Source organism: Chiloscyllium plagiosum, chromosome 24, assembly GCF_004010195.1.
Source record: "Chiloscyllium plagiosum isolate BGI_BamShark_2017 chromosome 24, ASM401019v2, whole genome shotgun sequence".
In the NCBI taxonomy this organism is placed as follows: domain Eukaryota; kingdom Metazoa; phylum Chordata; class Chondrichthyes; order Orectolobiformes; family Hemiscylliidae; genus Chiloscyllium; species Chiloscyllium plagiosum.
Genome location: NC_057733.1, coordinates 32,034,925 through 32,054,969, shown reverse-complemented (window position 1 = coordinate 32,054,969; position 20,045 = coordinate 32,034,925). Strand labels below are relative to the sequence as shown.

The 20,045-nt window shown below is 42.2% G+C and overlaps 1 protein-coding gene across 4 annotated transcripts in view; it reads left to right on the top strand.

Moving 5' to 3' along the window:
- kif19 (kinesin family member 19) overlaps positions 1-20,045 on the top strand; it is a 230,757-nt gene that overhangs the window by 110,601 nt on the left and 100,111 nt on the right. For all 4 annotated transcript variants that reach the window (XM_043714732.1, XM_043714731.1, XM_043714729.1 and 1 more), the window contains exon 3: positions 2,656-2,766. In XM_043714732.1, coding sequence (XP_043570667.1) covers positions 2,656-2,766 — 111 coding nt within the window. The remainder of the gene's footprint in view (positions 1-2,655; positions 2,767-20,045) is intronic.

The window sequence follows — 20,045 nt, the reverse complement described above, 5'->3', positions numbered from 1 at the left end:
TGCTGGCCCTTCTCCCCCGTGAGAACATTCTGCACCCTCTCTGAGACATCCTTGATCCTAGCACCAGGGAAACAACACACCATTCTGCTTTTTCTCTGCTGGCCACAGAAACATCTGTCTGTACCTCTGACTACAGAATCCTCTAACACAATTGATCTCTTGGAAGCCAACGTACCCCTCGTTGCATTAGAGCCCGTCTGAATACCAGAAACTTGGCTGTTTGTGCTACGTTCCCCTGAGAATCCATCACCCCCTACATTTTCCAAAACAGCATACCTGTTTTAGATTTAGATTTAGATTACTTACAGTGTGGAAACAGGCCCTTCGGCCCAAAACGTCCACACTGACCTGCCGAAGCGCAACCCACCGAGACCCATTCCCCTACATTTACCCCTTCACCTAACACTACGGGCAATTTAGCATGGCCAATTCACCTAACATGCACATTTTTGGACTATAGGAGGAAACCAGAGCACCTGGAGGAAACCCACGCAGACACAGGGAGAATGTGCAAACTCCACACAATCAGTCGCCTGAGGCAGGAACTGAACCCGGGTCTCTGCGCTGTGAGGCAGCAGTGCTAACTGCTGTGCCACCGTTTGAAATGGATATATCCACAAAAGACTCCTGCCCTAGATGCCGACCTTTCTCACCCTTCCTGGAGTTCGCCCATCTATGTGACTGTACCTGAGACTTTCCTCCCTTCCTATAACTGCCATCCATCACGTACTGTTCCTGCTGCAAATTCCTCATTGCTTCTATCTGTCTCTCCAACCGATCCATTCGATCTGATAAGATTTGCATCCAACAGCATTTACGGCAGATATAATCCGGAGTAACCCTTAAACTTTCTTTAAACTCTCACACCTGACAAGAAGTTGTGAAACATGAAAGGGATCAGAAAAGATTTACAAGGATGTTGCCAGGGTTGGAGGATTTGAGCTATAGGAAGAGGTTGAGCAGGCTGGGGCTGTTTTCTCTGGAGCATTGGAGGCTGAGGGGTAACCTTATAGAGGTTTATAAAATCAGAAGAGGCATTGATAGGATAAAGAGACAGAGTGTCTTCCCCTTGATGGGGGAGTCCAGAACTAGAGGGCATAGGTTTAGGGTAAGAGGGGAAAGATATAAAAGAGACCTAAAGGGCAGCTTTTTCATGCAGAGGGTGGTGTGTATATGGAATGAGCTGCCAGAGGAAGTGGTTGAGGCTAGTATAATTGCAACATTTAAAAGGCATCTGGATGGGTATATAAATAGGAAGGGTTTAGAGGGATATGGGCCGGGTGCTGGCAAGTGGGACTAGATTGGGTTGGACTACCTGGTCAGCATGGACGAGTTGGACCGAATGGTCTGATTCCGTGCTGTACATCTCTATGACTCTATGACCTCTCAACAATAGGCATTGCTGGAACAAAGACATAAGTCCAAATCCTGACATGCAGAGAGAAGAATTGAGTCTCCTCACCATCCCCCATCCCCCAAGTCATCTTGAAAGGATGACATGGCAACTCAGAAACTGGGAGAAAGTGAGGACTGCAGATGCTGGAGATCAGAGCTTAAAAATGTGTTGATGGAAAAGCGCAACAGATCAGGCAGCATCAAAGGAACAGGAGAATCGACGTTTCGGGCATAAGCCCTTCTTCAGGAATGAGGAGGGTGTGCCAAGCAGGCTAAGATAAAAGGAGGGACTTGGGGGAGAGGCGTTGGGAATGCGATAGGTGGAAGGAAGTTAAGGTGAGGGTGATAGGCCGGAGAGGGGGTGGGGGCGGAGAGGTCAGGAAGAAGATTGCAGGTCAAGAAGGCGGTGCTGAGTCTGAGAAAAGGTGGTGGGAGCGGAAATGAGAAAGCTGGAGAAATCTGCATTCATCCCTTGTGGTTGGAGGGTTCCTAGGCGGAAGATGAGGCGCTCTTCTTCCAGGTGTTGTGTTGCCATGGTCTGGTGATGGAAGAGGCCAAGGATCTGCATGTCCTTGGCGGAGTGGGAGGGGGAGTTATATCCTTGGTGGTGGGGTCTGTTTGGAGGACAGAACCCCACTGGTCCTCACCTACCACCCCACCAACCTCCATATACATCGTATCATCCGTCATCATTTCCGCCACCTCCAAACAGACCCCACCACCAAGGATATATTTCCCTCCCCACCCCTATCAATGATTCTTTATTGATCAGTTGTAAAACCTTTATATTCAAGGGTTCTTTGAATCCCTAACGTGCAGATATAGCCCATTTGGCCCATTGAGTCTGTACCAACCCTTCATAGTGCATCCCACCTTTTCCACCTAACCCTAAATTAACCAAGGCCAATCCACCTAACTTGCACAACTTTGGAAGGAAACCAGAACACGTGGCAGAAACCCATGCAAAAGTGGGGAGAAATGTAAACTTCACACATAGTCACCCAAGGGTGGAATCGAGCCTGCGACCCTAGCACTGTGAGCCACTGGGCCACCCAGGTAAAGGCAAAATTCCTCTCACAACATGGTTCTTGTACTGAAGGTTTAACGTCGTATTATCTCAATATCCTGTAAATTTCTTCCAATTACTACAGCATACGTTTGAAAGTGTACTTAACACTGTTGGTTGAAATTTCTGATGAATTCTTTGACAAAAGCGTCCTGAATTCACTTCTAATACTATATATTATGGCTCCTTTACAGATGGTGGTGCTAATGGATCCAATGGAGGACCCTGACGACATTCTGCGAGCCAACCGGTCTCGAGAGAAATCGTACATGTTTGATGTGACCTTCAATTACACAGCATCACAGGTGAAATTTCTATTACTGTACAAATGGGTTTGAGAAATGTATCAGCCGTGATTGAATGGTGGAGCATGGGTTGGATGGCCTCTTTCTGCTCCTGTACCTTATGGTCTAAAACGTTGGCTCTGCCTCATAGTGATAGCTCTGTTCATGTTTGGTTTCCTCACATGAAAATCTAGAAAAAGTATCAATCATGCTTAAGAAATAATTTTTAAAAATTTTATAAAGACACTATGGAATTTATAAGTTTGAAAAGAGGAGAATGTAGTATGTGAATGTGAACAATGTGAAGTCGATACTACATTATACAATACCAGATGCAAACCAACAACTGCTAATCTCGGTACACCGTCCTACAACTCATCCTGTTTATCCTCGACCACAACATTTTCACGTTTGACAACCAGTTCTTCAGCCAGACACGTGGAACAGCCATGGGGACCAAATTTGCACACTAATATGCCAACATTTTCATGCACAGGTTCAACCAAGACTTCTTTTCTATGCAGTACCTCCAATCAACACTATACATCAGATATATTGATGACATTTTCCTCCTCTGGACCCAAGGCGAGGATTCAATGAAACAACTACACAGTGATATTAGCGAATTTCATTCCACCATCAAACTCACCATGGACGACTCTTTAGTGTCTGTCTCATTTTGGACACATACATCTCCATCAAGGATGGGCACCTTAGCACCTCACTATACTGCAAACACACAGATAATGTCACAATGCTACACCTCTCCAGCTTCCACCCGAAACATGTTAAAACAGCCATCCTCTATGGACAAGCCCTCCGCATACAAGGATCTGTTCAGATGAGGAGGAATGTGACGGGTACTTGGAAGCTCTCAAGGATGCCCTCATAAGAATGAGGTACGACGCTCAACTCATCAACTGCCAGTTCTAGCGTAACACAGCGAGAAATCGTAATTACCTCTTCAGGAGACAGACAAGAGCTGCAACGGATGAATGGACACTGAACAATAATCACCAGCCAGGAGTGTTCCCTCCCAATCGGAGAACACTTCAGCGGTCTGGGACATTCGACCTTGAACCTTCAGGTGACCGTCTTCCAAGGTGGACTTTGGGCAGGCAACAACGCAAAATGGTTGAGCCGAGGGTGATAGCCAAATTTAGTACCCATGGGGATGGCCTCAACCGGACCTGGTTCATGTCACACTACAGGTGACCCCATTGCATTACTCTCTCGCTCTCTCTCTCTCTCTCGCTCAAAAACTGCATGAATCCATGTAAGTTTCTGTAAATCCCTTTTTTTTAAAATAGAATCAGTCTGAACATTGGGACACAGACAGACAGACTTTAACCTCACATCTTCAATGCATTATCTGAGCTGACATGTCACCTATTGTTAAAGTTCACTTGAGAATGTAACTTGAAAAAGAGTTCTGCGATTTAAATATGAAAAAACTGAAACCAATGTGGGTCATTTTAAAAGGTGAGAGACTTAACAAATAATCCAGATCTTTTTCAATTTATCATTTCAGTTGCAGCATACTGAAAGCTTTTGCTATAAATTCTGTGTCTCACGATCTGATACTGCACAACCACCTGATGAAGGAGCAGCACTCTGAAAGCTAGTGCTTCCAAATAAACCTATTGGGCTATAACCTGGTGTTGTGTGATTTTTAACTTTGTCTACCTCAGTCCAACACCGGCTCCTCCACATCAGATGCAAAGAAGGACACCTAATCAAATGTACCATTTTGATGATACAAACCTAGAAGTGGGCAATACTGAAGAAGAAATCTGACACTTTAAAAAAAACTTAAATTATCCAATTTGCATTATGATATTTGAGTCTGATGATTATACTTTTCGAATGATTCACATGTAGATTAAGATTTGAATACGTGACCCTCTGATAAGGAGACTAGTAATTTTTAGCTTTCACAGCCAACTTGAGGAGCTCCACTCAAGCTGTGAATCTCCCAGTATACACTCTGAAGCAAAGGACCTTATTCCCCATTAATCTACAAAATCAAATTCCTACTGTGAATTTGATCAAATTTGAATTGGTGCAGCTCTTCAGTTAGGCAAGGCTGAAATTGAGTCAAACCATGGATATACTGTCATGAGCACATCTGAACTCATGTAATTACGAACCCCTACTTTAGGTCCAATACTTATCTTGACTGTATGTATGATTTATATTACTCCTCTTTTGTATGCCCCCTATTTCCATGAAGCCTTCCTGTATACATTACCTTTTCCTTTTGGATAAGATGTTTTATGTACAAGCATTTTCCACACAGAAACTGAACTGACCTCATGACCTTTAACTTGAACCAGTGTTATAGTCCTCCGTGGCATTCCTTCAGCAGTAATTCAAATACCCTTTTGATGTGTCTCTAACATTTTAAGAGGAAGTGGTGCAATTTATACATAGAAATGCACTCAGCATCCAGTAATAAAGATGGTTGGGTTATATTGCTCTGAAATTGTTGCACCATTAAACCCATAATTAAGTAATATTGTTCTACACATTATCTGTTCCACTTATTTCAAATAATAACTTATTAATATTTACATTTTTCAGAGAGCTATATATTGTTAAGCTTTGACATGGTTTTACTCTCTTATACTTTGATAATAGGTTTAAAAGTATAAATCTTTCTTTCTTCATAAATTCTTAACTTCCTCATCCAAGTGTGTGACAGGACACTGCCTCTGTGTCTGAAGATATTCATTATAGTTAATCAGCCCTCTGAAACAAGTGCATACTACTTTTCTTGGGATTGTTCAAGGATAGAGCAGGAAATTGCATTCTCAGTAGTTTTTATAGATAATATTTCACTGAGGATAAACCTGGATGCCATTTCATTAGTATAAGCTCTGAAGGTTTTGAGACTGATTTCAGTGGTGTCTGACTGGATAATGCCTTTGTGATTGTAGCTTCTGTTTTAGTGTATGTAGTGCTTTTGTATTTAGTATTCTATTCGAGACTCAATATAGACTTGATCACCGGAAAATTCCAGAAAGCGTGTCACAGAATAAAATAATAGAGTTTTCTAAAAGATAAACTGCAACAACTTCCATTTATGTAACATCTTGGTTGCAGTGAAACCTTCCAAGGCGTTTCATGGCAGGTACTGTATTTAATACAATTCTAGCCCAAACTACATGAGAGGATGTAGCCAGCAGATGACCAGAAACTTTGCCAACAGGTGAGTTTGAAGGAGTGTCTTTCAGGAGAAAATTAGATGCCTAGAGGTTTAAGCAGGGAATTTGAGAGCTTGGGGCCTTAAGTGCTTAAGACACAGCCAGCATTAGAAAAGAAAGTGACTTCTTAATAAATTTAGAGCAGTAATTTAATACATGACAAACAAGATGGAATTTTCTGAAGTGAATGTTGTAATATGGGTGGTGGAATGCCAGTTAATCAGATGGTTTTTTCAGCTGGAGTCCATAGCTTCCTGGCAGTTGCTGAAGGCTATGTTTTGTCAACATGCTGTTGAATTAGTAGAGATAATACTATTCCATATCTGATTATTTCACATGGATCTATGAAAAGCAGATTTGGCTGCTTCACAATATCACAAGCTGATATTTCTAGATTGATACAGAGCAGAAATGACAGCAATAGTATGCCTGGAGCTCAGAGTTCCCTTCCGCTACTGACAAAATGCTAAGTTGAACTGAATGATGTATGCCAAGAATCGATAATAAGAAAATCTGGGACATTAAAAAATGAGAGTCTAACCAACGATGTAACCATTTTAGTTAGAAATCCAACATTATTCTGTATCAAATGCAATATGCTTTGTTGGCTTTCACCATTCTAAAATATCTACTGAACAACGATGCTCAGTGAAATATATGATAAGCTATTTAATAATTGACACAATACAGTAAGATTGTAATTTGTACATAGTAACTTATAGCTGTAACATATAGCTGTGGCTGTATCATAGAGATAGCAGTAATATATTGACCTCTCAGTGGACAGCAGGATTTTCTTTGGATTGAACTGCAATCATGTCCTTCCTAGTTTGCTGTAGTCATGTGACCCCTACTATAAGGCACACACACCGTAGGCATGCATTTTAGCTTCACTTCAATAAAGTCCTCGCGTTGAACATACTGTTGTGTGGTACACTTGAAACGTGGTGTCAGAGGTGGCATTGAGGTGAGTGACCAGAATTGAAATTAAAAAGTACAGCTGCAGAGCTATGAGCTGCCACTGAAAAAGTTAAAGAAAATCAAATATTACACTGAAAAAACTTCTCAAGAGAAAATGGCTTCGACTTTTCTCTAACCAACCCCTCCCCAGATGACTAGGATATGAAACAGAACTGGGAATTCTTCCATCAGCAATGGCAGCATTATACAATTGCTGACAGATTTGTTGAACAAACCAGGCAAAGTACAAGTTGCTATAGTTTTATCACTGTCAAGAAGAGACTGTTTCAAAATACAATCCATCCTAAATCTCTCTGAAGAGTAGAAGAGCACATGGCAGAAGTGAATGGCAGAACTCAATATTCAGGAGTAAAGTGAAAAAGAGTTCATTGATCAGTGCTTAACATTATAAACGCAAGTACAGAAACCTGTGAATTTGTGCAAATAAAAGATGAGCTGTGTAAAGTTAGATTCATTTTAGGCATAAGAGAACCGTCATGACAGTGCAACTGTTAAGGGAAGTGAATCTGACTCTTGAAGAACTCATAAACATGTGCAGAAGCTCTGAACTTGTAAATAACAGCTACAGCATATAGACCAAGAACAGTTGAGTTTGTCAACAGGTGAATGTGGGGAAACAGCCAAGACTTATGCACATTGTTGATAAGCAACCCACACCTGCCCACTATCATAAAATCAGTCTACACCTTACACATGCAATTGTGTCGAGAAAAACAAGAAATAGCCACAGAACAGCCAACAGAAAAATCATGCTAAAAGGACAAGTTGGAAATGTTGCAGAGATTATCACGTAAGACAAAAGAAAGTATACCCAGAGTGGGAAAAAAAAATGTTTTAACTTCAAGAAGCGAAACCATTTTTGCATATAGAAGTTTATAAAATAACGAGGGTTACACATAGAGTTAATGGTAGTTGTCTTTTCCCTAGGATGGGTGGTTTCAAGACCAGGGAGCATATTTTTAAGGTGAGAGGAGAGAGTTTTAAAGACATGAGGAGCAAATTATTTGCCCAGAGGGTGGTTTGCATGTGCAATGAACTTCCTGAGGAAGTGTCGGATATGGGTACAATTACAATGTTTAAAAGACATTTGGATAAGTACATGATTGGGATGGTTTGGAGGGATATGGGCCAGGAGCAGGTAGGTGAGACTAATTTAGTTCGAGGTCATGTTCGGCATGGACTGGTTGGACCAAAGGGTCTGCTTCCATGCTGTATGACTCTGACTCTACGAAAGGGTTTAGCAAGGAAGGCGATAAATATGTCTTTAAAAGCAATTGTTACAAAGATGTCAGGCAGTGATTTGAATGACTCAATTCTGGGTTACTAGAGAGAAACTTGGATGATTCAATCTATACCTTACACTGGGCTGTGAACATTAAATCTAAAGGAGGACAATAACTAATAACTATTGCAATGAAGACAACAGTACAAATGAATATGCAGTGCCAGATAGACATTGGTGTTTTTCACAATATTATGAATTCTACGTATGTGTGTAATGTTAGACCATAAGACATAAGAGTGGAAGTAAGGCTATTCGGCCCATCGAGTCCACTCTGCCATTAATCATGGCTGATGAGCATTTCAATAGACAATAGACAATAGGTGCAGGAGTAGGCCATTCTGCCCTACACCACCATTCAACATGATCATGGCTGATCATCCTTAATCAGTATCCTGTTCCTGCCTTATCTCCATAACCCTTGATTCCGCTATCCTTGAGAGCTCTATCTAACTCTTTCTTAAATGAATCCAGAGACTGGGCCTGCACTGCCCTCTGGGGCAGAGCATTCCGCACAGCCACCACTCTCTGGGTAAAGAAGTTTCTCCTCGTCTCTGTCCTAAATGGTCTACCCCGTATTTTTAAGCTGTGTCCTCTGGTGGAGACCAGAACTGCACACAGTACTCCAGGTGTGGTCTCAGCAGGGCCCTGTACAGCTGCAGAAGAACCTCTTTGCTTCTATACTCAATCCCTCTTGTTATGAAGGCCAGCATGCTATTAGCCTTCTTCACTACCTGCTGTACCTGCATGCTTACCTTCATTGATTTGTGTACAAGAACACCCAGATCTCTTTGTACTGCCCCTTTACCTAAATTGATTTCATTTAGATAGTAATCTGTCTTCCTGTTCTTGCCATTTACCTGCACTCTCTCCATAGCCCTTAACTCCTTGCGAGATTAAGTATTAATCAATCTCTGCCTTGAAGACACTTGACCTCCCGGCCTCCACTGCACTTCGTGGCAATGTATTCAACTGGCCCATCGCTCTCTGGCTGAAGAAATGTCTCCTCATTTCCATTCTAAATTGATCCCCTCCAATTCTAAGGCTGTGCTCATGGATCCTAGGCTCCCCGCCTGATGGAAACAACTTCCCAGCGTCCACCCTTTCTAAGCCAAGCATTACCTCATAAGTTTCTATTAGATATACCCTCAATTTTCTAAACTCTAATGAATACAATCCCAGGATCCTCAGCCGTTCATCGTATGTTTGGCCTACCATTCCAGGGATTATCTGTGTGAATCTCCGCTGGACATGCTCCAGTGCCAGTATGTCCTTCCTAAGATATGGGGCCCAAAATTGGACACACTAATCTAAATGGGGCCTAAGTAGAGCTTTATAAAGTCTCAAAAGCACATTGCTGCTTTTAAATTCCAACCCTCTTGAGATAAATAACAATATTACATTCGCTTTCTTAATTGCAGATTCAACCTGCAAGTTAACTTTTAGAGATTCCTGGACTAGCACTCCGAGATCCCTTTGTACTTTTCTCACCATTTAGAAAATAGTCCATGCCTGTATTCTTTTTTCCAAAGTGCAAGACCTCCATTTGCTCACATTGAATTTCATCAATCATTTCCTGGACCGCACTCCTAAACGGTCTAAACCTTTCTGCAGCCTCCCCACCTCCTCAGTACTACCTGCCTGTCCACCTAACTTTGTATCATCAGCAAACTTCGCTAGAATGCCCCCAGTCCCTTCATCCAGATCATTAATATATAAAGTGAACAGCTGCGGCCCCAACACTGAATCCTTCAGGAGACCACTCGTCACCGGCTGCCATTCCGAGAAAGAACCTTTTATCCCAACTCTCTGCCTTCTGTCAGACAGCCAATCCTCAATCCATGCTCACCTCCAACACCATGGGCCCTCACCTTACTCAGCAGCCTCCTGTGAAGCACCTTATCAAAGGCCTTTTGGAAGTCTAGATAAAATAGATCTATTGGGTTTCCCTAGTCTAACCCACTTGTTACCTCTTAAAAGAATTCTAACAGGTTTGTCAGGCCTCCCCTTGCTAAAGCCATGCTGACTTGTTCTAATCTGTGCCTGCACTTTCAAGAATTTAGAAATCTCATCCTTAACGATGGATTCTAGAATTTTGCCAACAACTGAAGTTAGGTTACGAGGCCTATGATTTTCCATCTTTTGTCTTGATTCTTTTTTTGACAAGGGGTTACAACACCGATTTTCCAATCATCTGGAACTTTCCCTGACTTCAGTGACTTTTGAAAGATCACAACCAATGCCTCCACTATTTCCTCAGCCACCTCCCTCAGAACCCCAGGATGTAGCCCATCCGGGCCAGGAGATTTATCAATTTTTAGACCTTTTAGCTTTTCTAGCACTTTCTCTTTTGTAATACCTACTCAACTCTGCCCCTGACTCTCCTTAATTGCTGGGACATTACTTATGTCTTCCACTGTGAGGACTGATGCGGTCTTATTAAGTTCTTCAGCGATTTCCTTATCTCCCATCACTAGCCTTCCAGCATCAATTTGGAGCAGCCCAATGTCTACTTTTGCCTCTCATTTGTTTCTTATGTATTGAAAAAAAACCTTTTACTATAATTTCTAATGTTACTGGCTAGCCTACCTTCATATTTGATCCTCTCCTTTGTTATTTCTCTCTTTGTTATCCTTTGTTTGTTTTTGTAGCCTTCCCAATCTCCTGATTTCCCAGTGCTCTTGGCCACTTTATTGGCTCTCTCTTTTTCTTTGATACATTTCCTGACTTCCTTTGTCAGCCATGGCTGCCTAATTCCCCTGGATAATCTTTCTTTTCTTTGGGATGAACCTCTGTACTGTGTCCTCAGTTACACCCAGAAACTCCTGCCATTGTTGCTCTACTGTCTTCCCCACTCGGCTCTGCTTCCAGTTGATTTTCGTCAGTTTCTCTCTCTCTCTCTCTCTCTCCAATAAAAACCATTATTTAACTATAACGCTATTACATCCGATTTTGTCACCTCTCTTTCAAACTGCAGATTGAACTCTACCATGTTATGATCACTGCCTACTAAGTGTTCCCTTATTTTAAGATCTTTTATAAAGTCTGGCTCATTACATAGCACTAAGTCCGGAATAGCCTGCTCCCTTGTGGGCTCCACCACAAGCTGTTCAGAAAGGCCATCCTGTAAGCATTCCATGAAATCCCTTTCTTTGGATCCTCCGGCAACATTATTCACCCAGTCCACCTGCATATTGAAGTCCCCCATGATCACTGTGACCTTGCCTTTCTGACATGCCCTATCTATTTCCTGGTATCTTGTACCCCTGGTCCTGACCTCTGTTCGGAGGTCTGTACGTAACTCCCATTATGGTGTTTTTGCCTTTGTGGTTCCTCAACTCCACCCACACTGACTCTACATCATCTGACCCTATGTCATTCAGTGCCATAGATTTAATTTCATTCTGCCCACCTCCCTGACTTTTCGATAAGTTGTAAATCCTAGGATGTTTAACTGCCAGTCTGAACCTCCTGCAACAGCGTCTCTGTGATGCCTACCACATCATAATTATTCATGATGATTTGTGCCGTGCATTCATCTACTTTGTTACGAATACTATGAGCATTTAGGTAAAGTGCCTTAATGCTAACTTCCTTATCATTATTAGAGATATTGGAAATCACAAGATGTCCTAAGTTATCCTTCCATTTTGCTGCATTCCTAGTCTGCCTCAAGCTTAAACCCACTTGAACACATGCTATCCTGCTGCTTATCTTTCCATTTAACTCCATACTCCCTGTCACTTTCACTCCCCGCCCCCCCCAACTGAGTTCAAGTTCAAGGTCAAGTTCAAGGTGCTACTATTTATCCTTTTCTCTAGAACACTGGTTTCAAATTGGTTCAGATGAAGACTGTCCTAACAGTACAGATCCCCCCAGTTCCAAAACTGATGCCAATGCCCCAGGAAATGGAATCCCTCTTTCCCACACCAATCCCTTAGCCACGTGTTTACTTCCCTAACTTTCTTATCCCTATGCCAATTGGCAAGTGGCTTGGGCAGTAATCTGGAGATTGTGACCCTTGAGGACCTGTACTTCAATTTCCTTCCTAGTGCTTGATAATCCCCAAACAGGTCCTCCACCCTAGCATTGCCTATGTTGTTAGTCCCAATGTGGACCACAACGACTGGATCCTCCCCCTCCCGCTCCAATATCCTTTCAAGCTGATTGGAGATGTCCTGCACTCTGGCACCGGGCAGACAACACACCATGCGGGACTCCCGATCCGGATTGCATAGGATACTACCTGTCCCCTTAATTATAGAATCCCCTATACCAACTACTTGTGTTTTTGCTCTCCCCTCTTGAATGGCCTTCTGCACCATGGTGACGTGGTCAGCTGGCTCATCCTGTCCACAGCTCTTTCCCTCATCCGTACAGGGAGCAAGAATCTCATACCTGTTGGACAAGGTCTAGGGCTGAGGCTCCTGCACTCCTGAACTCAGAATCCCCCTACCTACCTCACTTTCAGTCACACCCTGTTGTCCCTGAATACTTCCCTGGATGAGCCAGCTGACCACGGCATCATGGTCCAGAAGACCATTCAAGAGGGGGGAGCAAAAAGGCAAGTAGTTGTCCCTGAACACTAACTGAATTTGAATTGCTTAATCTACCAGGTGTGACTGCCTCCTGAATCAAAGTGTCCAGGTAACTCTTCCCTTCCCGGATGTGCCGCAGAGTTTGAAGCTCAGATTCCAGATCATCAATTCTGATCCAGAATTCTTCCCGCAACCAACAATTGCTGCAGATGTAGTCACTGCCATTCACAATGGGTCAGCCAGCTCCCACATCATACAGCTACAGTACATCACCTGTCCAGCCATAACTACTTATTTAATTAACTTTAATTAATGTTACACCAGACAGTGATTGAAAAGTGAAACCCTTGAAGGTAAACTAGAAGTTCTTTGATGGAAACATGCTCACCCTGAGAGGATAAATTAACCTGTAAGTTCAATACTGGAGCAAATCTAGATCTAGAATTTCAGATATGAGACAGGATGCGATAACCATTTATCTCCACAGAAGCAAGTCGAAAGCTTGGACTAATAACCCTAGCTATCGCAAAGGAGACTTAAAGTAGTTCTCAGATCACATCGACTGATATGGATAAACATGCAAGCGAGTGAGGGTTCAACAGCAAGAGCACAAATGAATCCTGATGCTGAAGATGAAAAGATTACCTAGTCAGATAACACTAATGGACCCAAAGGAAAGAGGAGGTGTCAACGATAACAGTATAAACCAGCAGAATCATCTGAGAAGGCTTAGAAACTAAATCAAAGAGCACATCATTCCAATCTGTAGAAATTTGAGGCAAATACAACAATCCACATATGTACTATTACAAGACACTAAGCACTTTAGAGATCATGTGTGCTAAATGTGTAAATAAATGGATTAAAGTGGGACTTGCTGGAATAACGCAATTGCTAATGCATAAAAACAGCTGTATGTGCATGGTAGACATAAGACCATAAGAAATGAAGCCAGCTGTAAGCCTTTTGGCTCCTCAAGCCTATTGCACCATTCAGTCGGCTCATGGCTGATCCAATAACCCTCACATCCACTATGCTGCCCTTTCCTTGTAACCTTTGATTCCTCTACTGATCAAGAATCAATCTTAGTCTTAAATATATGCAGGAACTCTGCCCCCACAGCTTTCTGTAGCAAGGAGTCCCAAAGACACTCAACCCTCTGAGAAAAGAAATTCCTCCTCATCTCAGTCCTAACTTGGCACCCCTTCATTCTAAGACTATGCCCTCTGATCCTAAATTCTCCCATGAAGGGAAATGTCCTTTGAGCATTTACCCTGTTACCCATTTTAAGAATCCTAAATGAGAACACCTCTCAAACTTATAAACTCTAGTGAGTAGAGTCCTAACCTGTTTAATTTTTATGCATAAGACAATCCTTCCATACCAGGGATCATCCTAGTTAACATAGGATCATAGAGTCATACAGCATGGAAACAGATCCTTTGGTTCAACCAGTCCATGCTGAACATAATCCCAGACTAAGCTAGTCCCACCTGCCTGCTCCTGGCCCATATCCCTCCAAACCTTTCCTACTCGTACTTATCCAAATGTATTTTAAACGTTGTAATTGCACAGCTATCCACCACTTTCTCCGTAAGTTCATTCCGCACATGAACCACCCTCTGTGTAAATAACTTGCCCCTCATGTCTTTTTAAATCTCTGTCCTCTCACCTTAAAAATGTGCCTTTTAGTCTTTAAATTCCCCACCCTAGGGAAAAGACACTACTATTAACTCTATCTGTACCCCTCATTATTTTATAAACTTCTATATATTGCATCTCAATTTTCTACACAGCAGTGAAAGAAGTCCCATCTATCTAGCCTTTTTTTGTAACTCTAACCTTCCATATGCGGCAACATCCTGGTAAATCTCTTCTGAACCTCTCCATCTGAAAATATCCTTCCTATAACTGGGTGACCAAAACTGGACAAGTATTCCAGAAGAGGCCTCAGCAATGTCCTTTAATACCTCAACATGACTTTCCAACTCCTATACTCAAAGGACTGAGCAATGCCTTTTTAACCATCCTGTCCATATGCAATGTACCTGAATTATGTACCTGAATCCCTTTGTCTCTCTATTCTATAACACTACCTGAGGCCTTACCATAAATTGTATGAGCCCGATCCTCGTTTGTTGCACCAAAATGCAATACCTTGCATTTATCCGGATTGAACTCTATTTGCCATTTTTCAGCCCTTTGACCCTTTGATTAAGATCCTTTTGTAATCTTAGAAAATCTTCCTCACGGTCTACTATACCACCAATTTTGGTGTCAACCACACACTTAATAGTCATGCCTTCTATACTCTCATCCAAATCATTTATATAAATGACAAAAAAAAAGGAGGACCCAAATTTGGAGTGGCTCGGTGGTTAGCACTGCTGCCTCGCAGCACCAGAGACCTAGATTCGATTCCAGCCTCAGGCAATTGTCTGTGTGGAGTTTGCAGATTCTCCCCATGTCAACATGGGTTTTCTCCAGGTGCTTCAGTTTCCTCCAACAATCCAAAGTTGCGCAGGTTAGGTGAATTGGCTGTGCTAAATTTCCCATAGTGTTCATGGATGTGTAGACTAGGTGCATTTAGTCATGGGAAATATAGAGTAATAGGGGAATGGGTCTGGATGGGATACTCTACGGAGGGTTGGTGTAGACTTGTTGGGCCAAATGGCCTGTTTCCACGCTGTAGGGATTCTATTCTATTCTGTTCTGATCCCTGCGGTACACCGTTGGTCACAGGCCTCCAGACTGAAAAGCAACCCTCTACTCACCACCACTCTCTGGCGAGTGGAGGGTTGCTTTTCAGACTGGAGGCCTGTGACCAGTGGTATTCCACTGGGATCAGAATTATGTATTCAATTGGCATGCTCACCATGAATCCCATGTGACCTCACTTTACTAATTAGTCTATCATGCTGAACCTTGTTGAAGGCTTTAGTTAAGACCAAGTAAACAACATCTCCTACTCTGCCCTTTTGGTAACTTAAATAAAGTCCTTGTGTTGAACATGCTACTGTGTTGTACCCTTGAAATATACCTAGGCTGATAATATGGTCTGCCATCAGTACTCTCCAAATGCAAATGTTTGTAGATATTTTATCAAAATATTATGAAATATTTTCAACGTGGGCATAGTAAAGACCGGATGCTTATGAAATCAATCAGTTGGCTTTCTGAATAGAAATTATTAGGACTGAAGAGACAAATATATTGATATTTGGGAGAACATCAAATGCAAATTTATTGGATGTGTATCTCACCAGATTAATGTACTATGTTGAGAAAGATGTGTGATGTGAATGAAGTGCAAACAGTAACAAAACATTTGTAGGATAAATCTCAAAAGGACACTGATTTAAAGAAGAGATGGAAATGTGTTGCTGGAAAAGCGCAGCAGGTCAGGTAGCATCTAGGGAACAGGAGAATCGACGTTTCGGGCATTAGCCCTTCTTCTTAGCCTGCTGGACCAACTTTCCTCATTCCTGAAGAAGGGCTAATGCCCGAAACGTCGATTCTCCTGTTCCCTAGATGCTGCCTGACCTGCTGCGCTTTTCCAGCAACACATTTCCATCTCTGATCTCCAGCATCTGCAGACCTCACTTTCTCCTCACTGATTTAAAGAAAGTCAATAAGTTATAACAAGGTAAATAAACCATTTCCAATGGAAGATATTAGGCAACGATGTAGTTGCTGTGACAAATAATGCTCTATTTTGGTATGGTAGCTGCTCCTTTTAAACCAAACACTGCATGAAAGTTAAGGAAGCATCAGATTAAATAGTGCCGTTTATTTTTAAATTTGTCAGTATTGAGTCTAATTTCATTTATTTAAGTATCTGCAGATCATGGTACATTCACTGAATTAGAGTATATAACAAGCCACCATAATAAGTGCAAAAAATTAAATGAATCTGTCCTCTGAGTGGAATTAAATTATTCAAACCAGAATTTTCATAAAAAGGTTCTTTGTTAACTTTCATAAATCAAATAGAGATTATTAAACCAAGTTTGTATATTTTATAGTGAAACCGATTTGCATGGATATAGGTTTCAGCTGTAACTATGCATATATTTTATCTTCCTTGTTCACTTATCCAATGCATATGTAACAAATCTACTTTTAGTTTGAAGTAATATGATATGTTTATTGTGGCTTGCACCCACCTCAGCGCTCTAATATGTTTGAAGTCTGTCACAAGACCAAAGACAATGGGTAAGAGTACCCATGCAGACCTTGCACTTGAGACATGCTGAAGATATCCCTGGTTTAAATTTTGACAAACAGTCTGGGGCTAAGTGGACCCTGTGGAGAATCTTCAACTGTAAAGCATGGGTCCTATTGCAAATTGATATCTTCCTTGCATTCTCCCAAATATCCTCCCATGCCTCTGAAGAAACTTCAACACCCAGCTCTCTTTCCCACATCCTCATCTGAGGTGGCACCCCCCAATTGGTGATATAGAGTACTGACAGAGAGTGTACTCTTAGCCCTTAGTACCCCTCTTTCTATGTCAGATTTGTAGGGATCAGTCAAAAGTATGGTCTTTTTTTGAATAAAATCCCTGACATGAAAAAAATGAAAGAGGTCTCTATTAGGTAACTCATACTTCCGTACTAACTACATCTCCCTCAAATAAATCACCCATGCAAGATATACCCCTAGCTGCCCAACATTTAAATCCTGAATCTATCATACCCGGTTCAAAACCCGGCATACCCACTAAAGGTGTAAACAAAGATGTTTTGCCAATATTACCTTCCCTCTGCCGAATTGCCTTCCATGCTTTAACAGTATTGATGACTATTGGGTTATGGCAATATTCCCTAACTGTCCTCACCTTGTCCAAAAACAGCAAACTGGTAAGGGGGGCACCTTGCCTGGGAGGCTTTGATATCTAACCATATTGAAAGAGGGTCCCCACAAACCCAAACACTCACGTAGGTCAAAAGTGAGCTTAATTGGTAATTTTTAATGTCCGGAAGGTCTACTCCCCCAATCTGTGAGGCAACTACAGTTTGGCTAATTTAATGAGGGGCCATTTACGGTGCCAGATAAAGGAGCTGAACCAACCATTCAGTCTCCTGAGTGTTTGTTTTTTGAAAATCGGAGGAGCATCCGTATAGGGTATAGCAAACGAGGGAGAATATTCATCTTAATAAGCACTATCCGACCCAACCATGAGACTGGAAGTGCCTCCCATCTTTGGAGATCTTGTTTAATTTTTTCAAATAATTGAGTAAAATTGACTTTGAACAGCCAGTCCAGAACTGGAGTAATGAATATGCCCAAATACACAAAACCCCTCTGTGACCACCTAAATGGGAATCTGTAGTCACTCTCAAGAGCCAACTCTTTCGTAAGACCACCTATAGGCATAGCCTCTGATTTAGTAAAATTAATCTTATACCCTGAAAAAGCACCAAACGCGTTAATGCATTGCATCAGGCAAGGCACTGAGACTGCTGGATTTGTCAAGAAAATTAGAACATCATCTGCAAAAAGCGAGATCTTTTGACCCCACTTCTGGAGCTGATATATTGAGATCCCCACGAATGGCCTCTGCCAACGTTTCAATCACCAACGTCAAAAGTAATGGTGAAAGGGGACAGCCCTGCTGGCTGCCCCTAGAAATATTAAAATTGCTTGATTGTACCCTGTTGGTAATGACCGCCGCGAGAGGTACACTGTAGAGAACCTTTACCCATCTTATGAAAACTTTGCCCAGACCAAACTGGTTTAGAGTATAGAAAAGGTACAGCCACTCAATTGGTCCAATGCCTGCTCTGCATCTAAAGAAATCACCAATCCCTGTATTGACTGCTGTTGGCATGCTTGAATTACGTTAAGCAGCCTCCTAACGTTATTGGAGGATCTGCGACCCTTTATGAAGCCCGTCTGATCCTCTTTAATATTAGAGGGTAACACAGTCTCCAGCCTTAACGCAAGAGCCTTTGAGAGGATCTTAAAGTCCACATTTAAGAGCGAGATGAGCCTGTATGAAGCACAGTCTTCCGGATCCTTCCCTGTTTTAAGGATAAGTGAAATATTGGCCTCTTTCAGAGATGGTGGGAGACAAACATGACTGTATGAATCATTAAACGTATTCAGCATCGGGCCTGACAGTATACTTACAAATTCCTTATAGAATTCACTGGGAAGTCCATCAGGACCGGGCACCTTTCCACTCTGAAGCTGCCTCACAGCTTCCTGCACTTCTTGCTCTGATAATGGGGCATTGAGAAAGGACTGTTGTTCGAGAGTCACGCCCGGGAGCTTCAGATCTCTAAAAAAGGATTCCATTTTGGCCTGCCCCTCCTCACGATCCTCAGACTGATATAACTTAGAGTAGAATCTCTGGAACGCCACATTAATCTTTTTAGAATCACATATTAGGTTCCCAGACCCTTCCCTAATCGCTGTAATGGTTTGTTGGCACTTCTCTTTCTGGCAAGGCATGCTAAGTATTTGCCTGGCTGGTCACCATGCTCGTATAACCTTTGCTTTGCAAAAGCCAGCTCCTTCTTTGCAGTCTGCAGGAGCACGGAATTTAGTGGAGACCGCAGTGCCGTAATCTTCTGTAGTTTGACCAATGAGGGTCTGTCAAAATGGGCCTTCTCGGCTGCCTTCAACCGTGCTTCAAGGACTCGTTGCTGCTCACCCTTCTGCCGCTTCCTACTGGTGGACTATGAAATAATTAACCCCCTGGCATAAGTTTTGGCAGTTTCCCGCAGAACAGATGAGCTATCAACCGAGCCTATGTTGATGTCTAGGAATGCCCGAAACTCCCTAGAGAAATACTCCACAAACTTACTGTCCATGAGAATAAAGGGGTCCATTCGCCAGTACCTTGAATCCAATGTAACATCCTTAATCTTAACCATGAGGTACACTGGAGCATGATCAGAGATGGCAATATTACCAATTGTACAGATGCCACCAGATCCAGGGTTACCGCAGGGGTCAGAAAAAAATCAATCCTCATGTGGCATCTATGCGGATTGGAGAAAAACGTGAAATCCCTACCTGTAGGATGGAGACACCAACCCTAATTCCCCACACAAACCAAATAACTGTTTAGTTTGTGCAGAGGGTATCGAGGGACCTTTAGGCAACCTGTCTACTGTGGGGTCCATGAGGCAGTTAAAATCTTCTCCTATAATGATGTGCCGAGACTTGAGACTTATCAGTTTAGGAAAAGCATCTACCAAGAATTTAAGGGGATGAGCTGGGGGACAATAAACATTTAAAATGCCATATTCTTCCCCATTTATCAAGGCTTTAAGAATTACA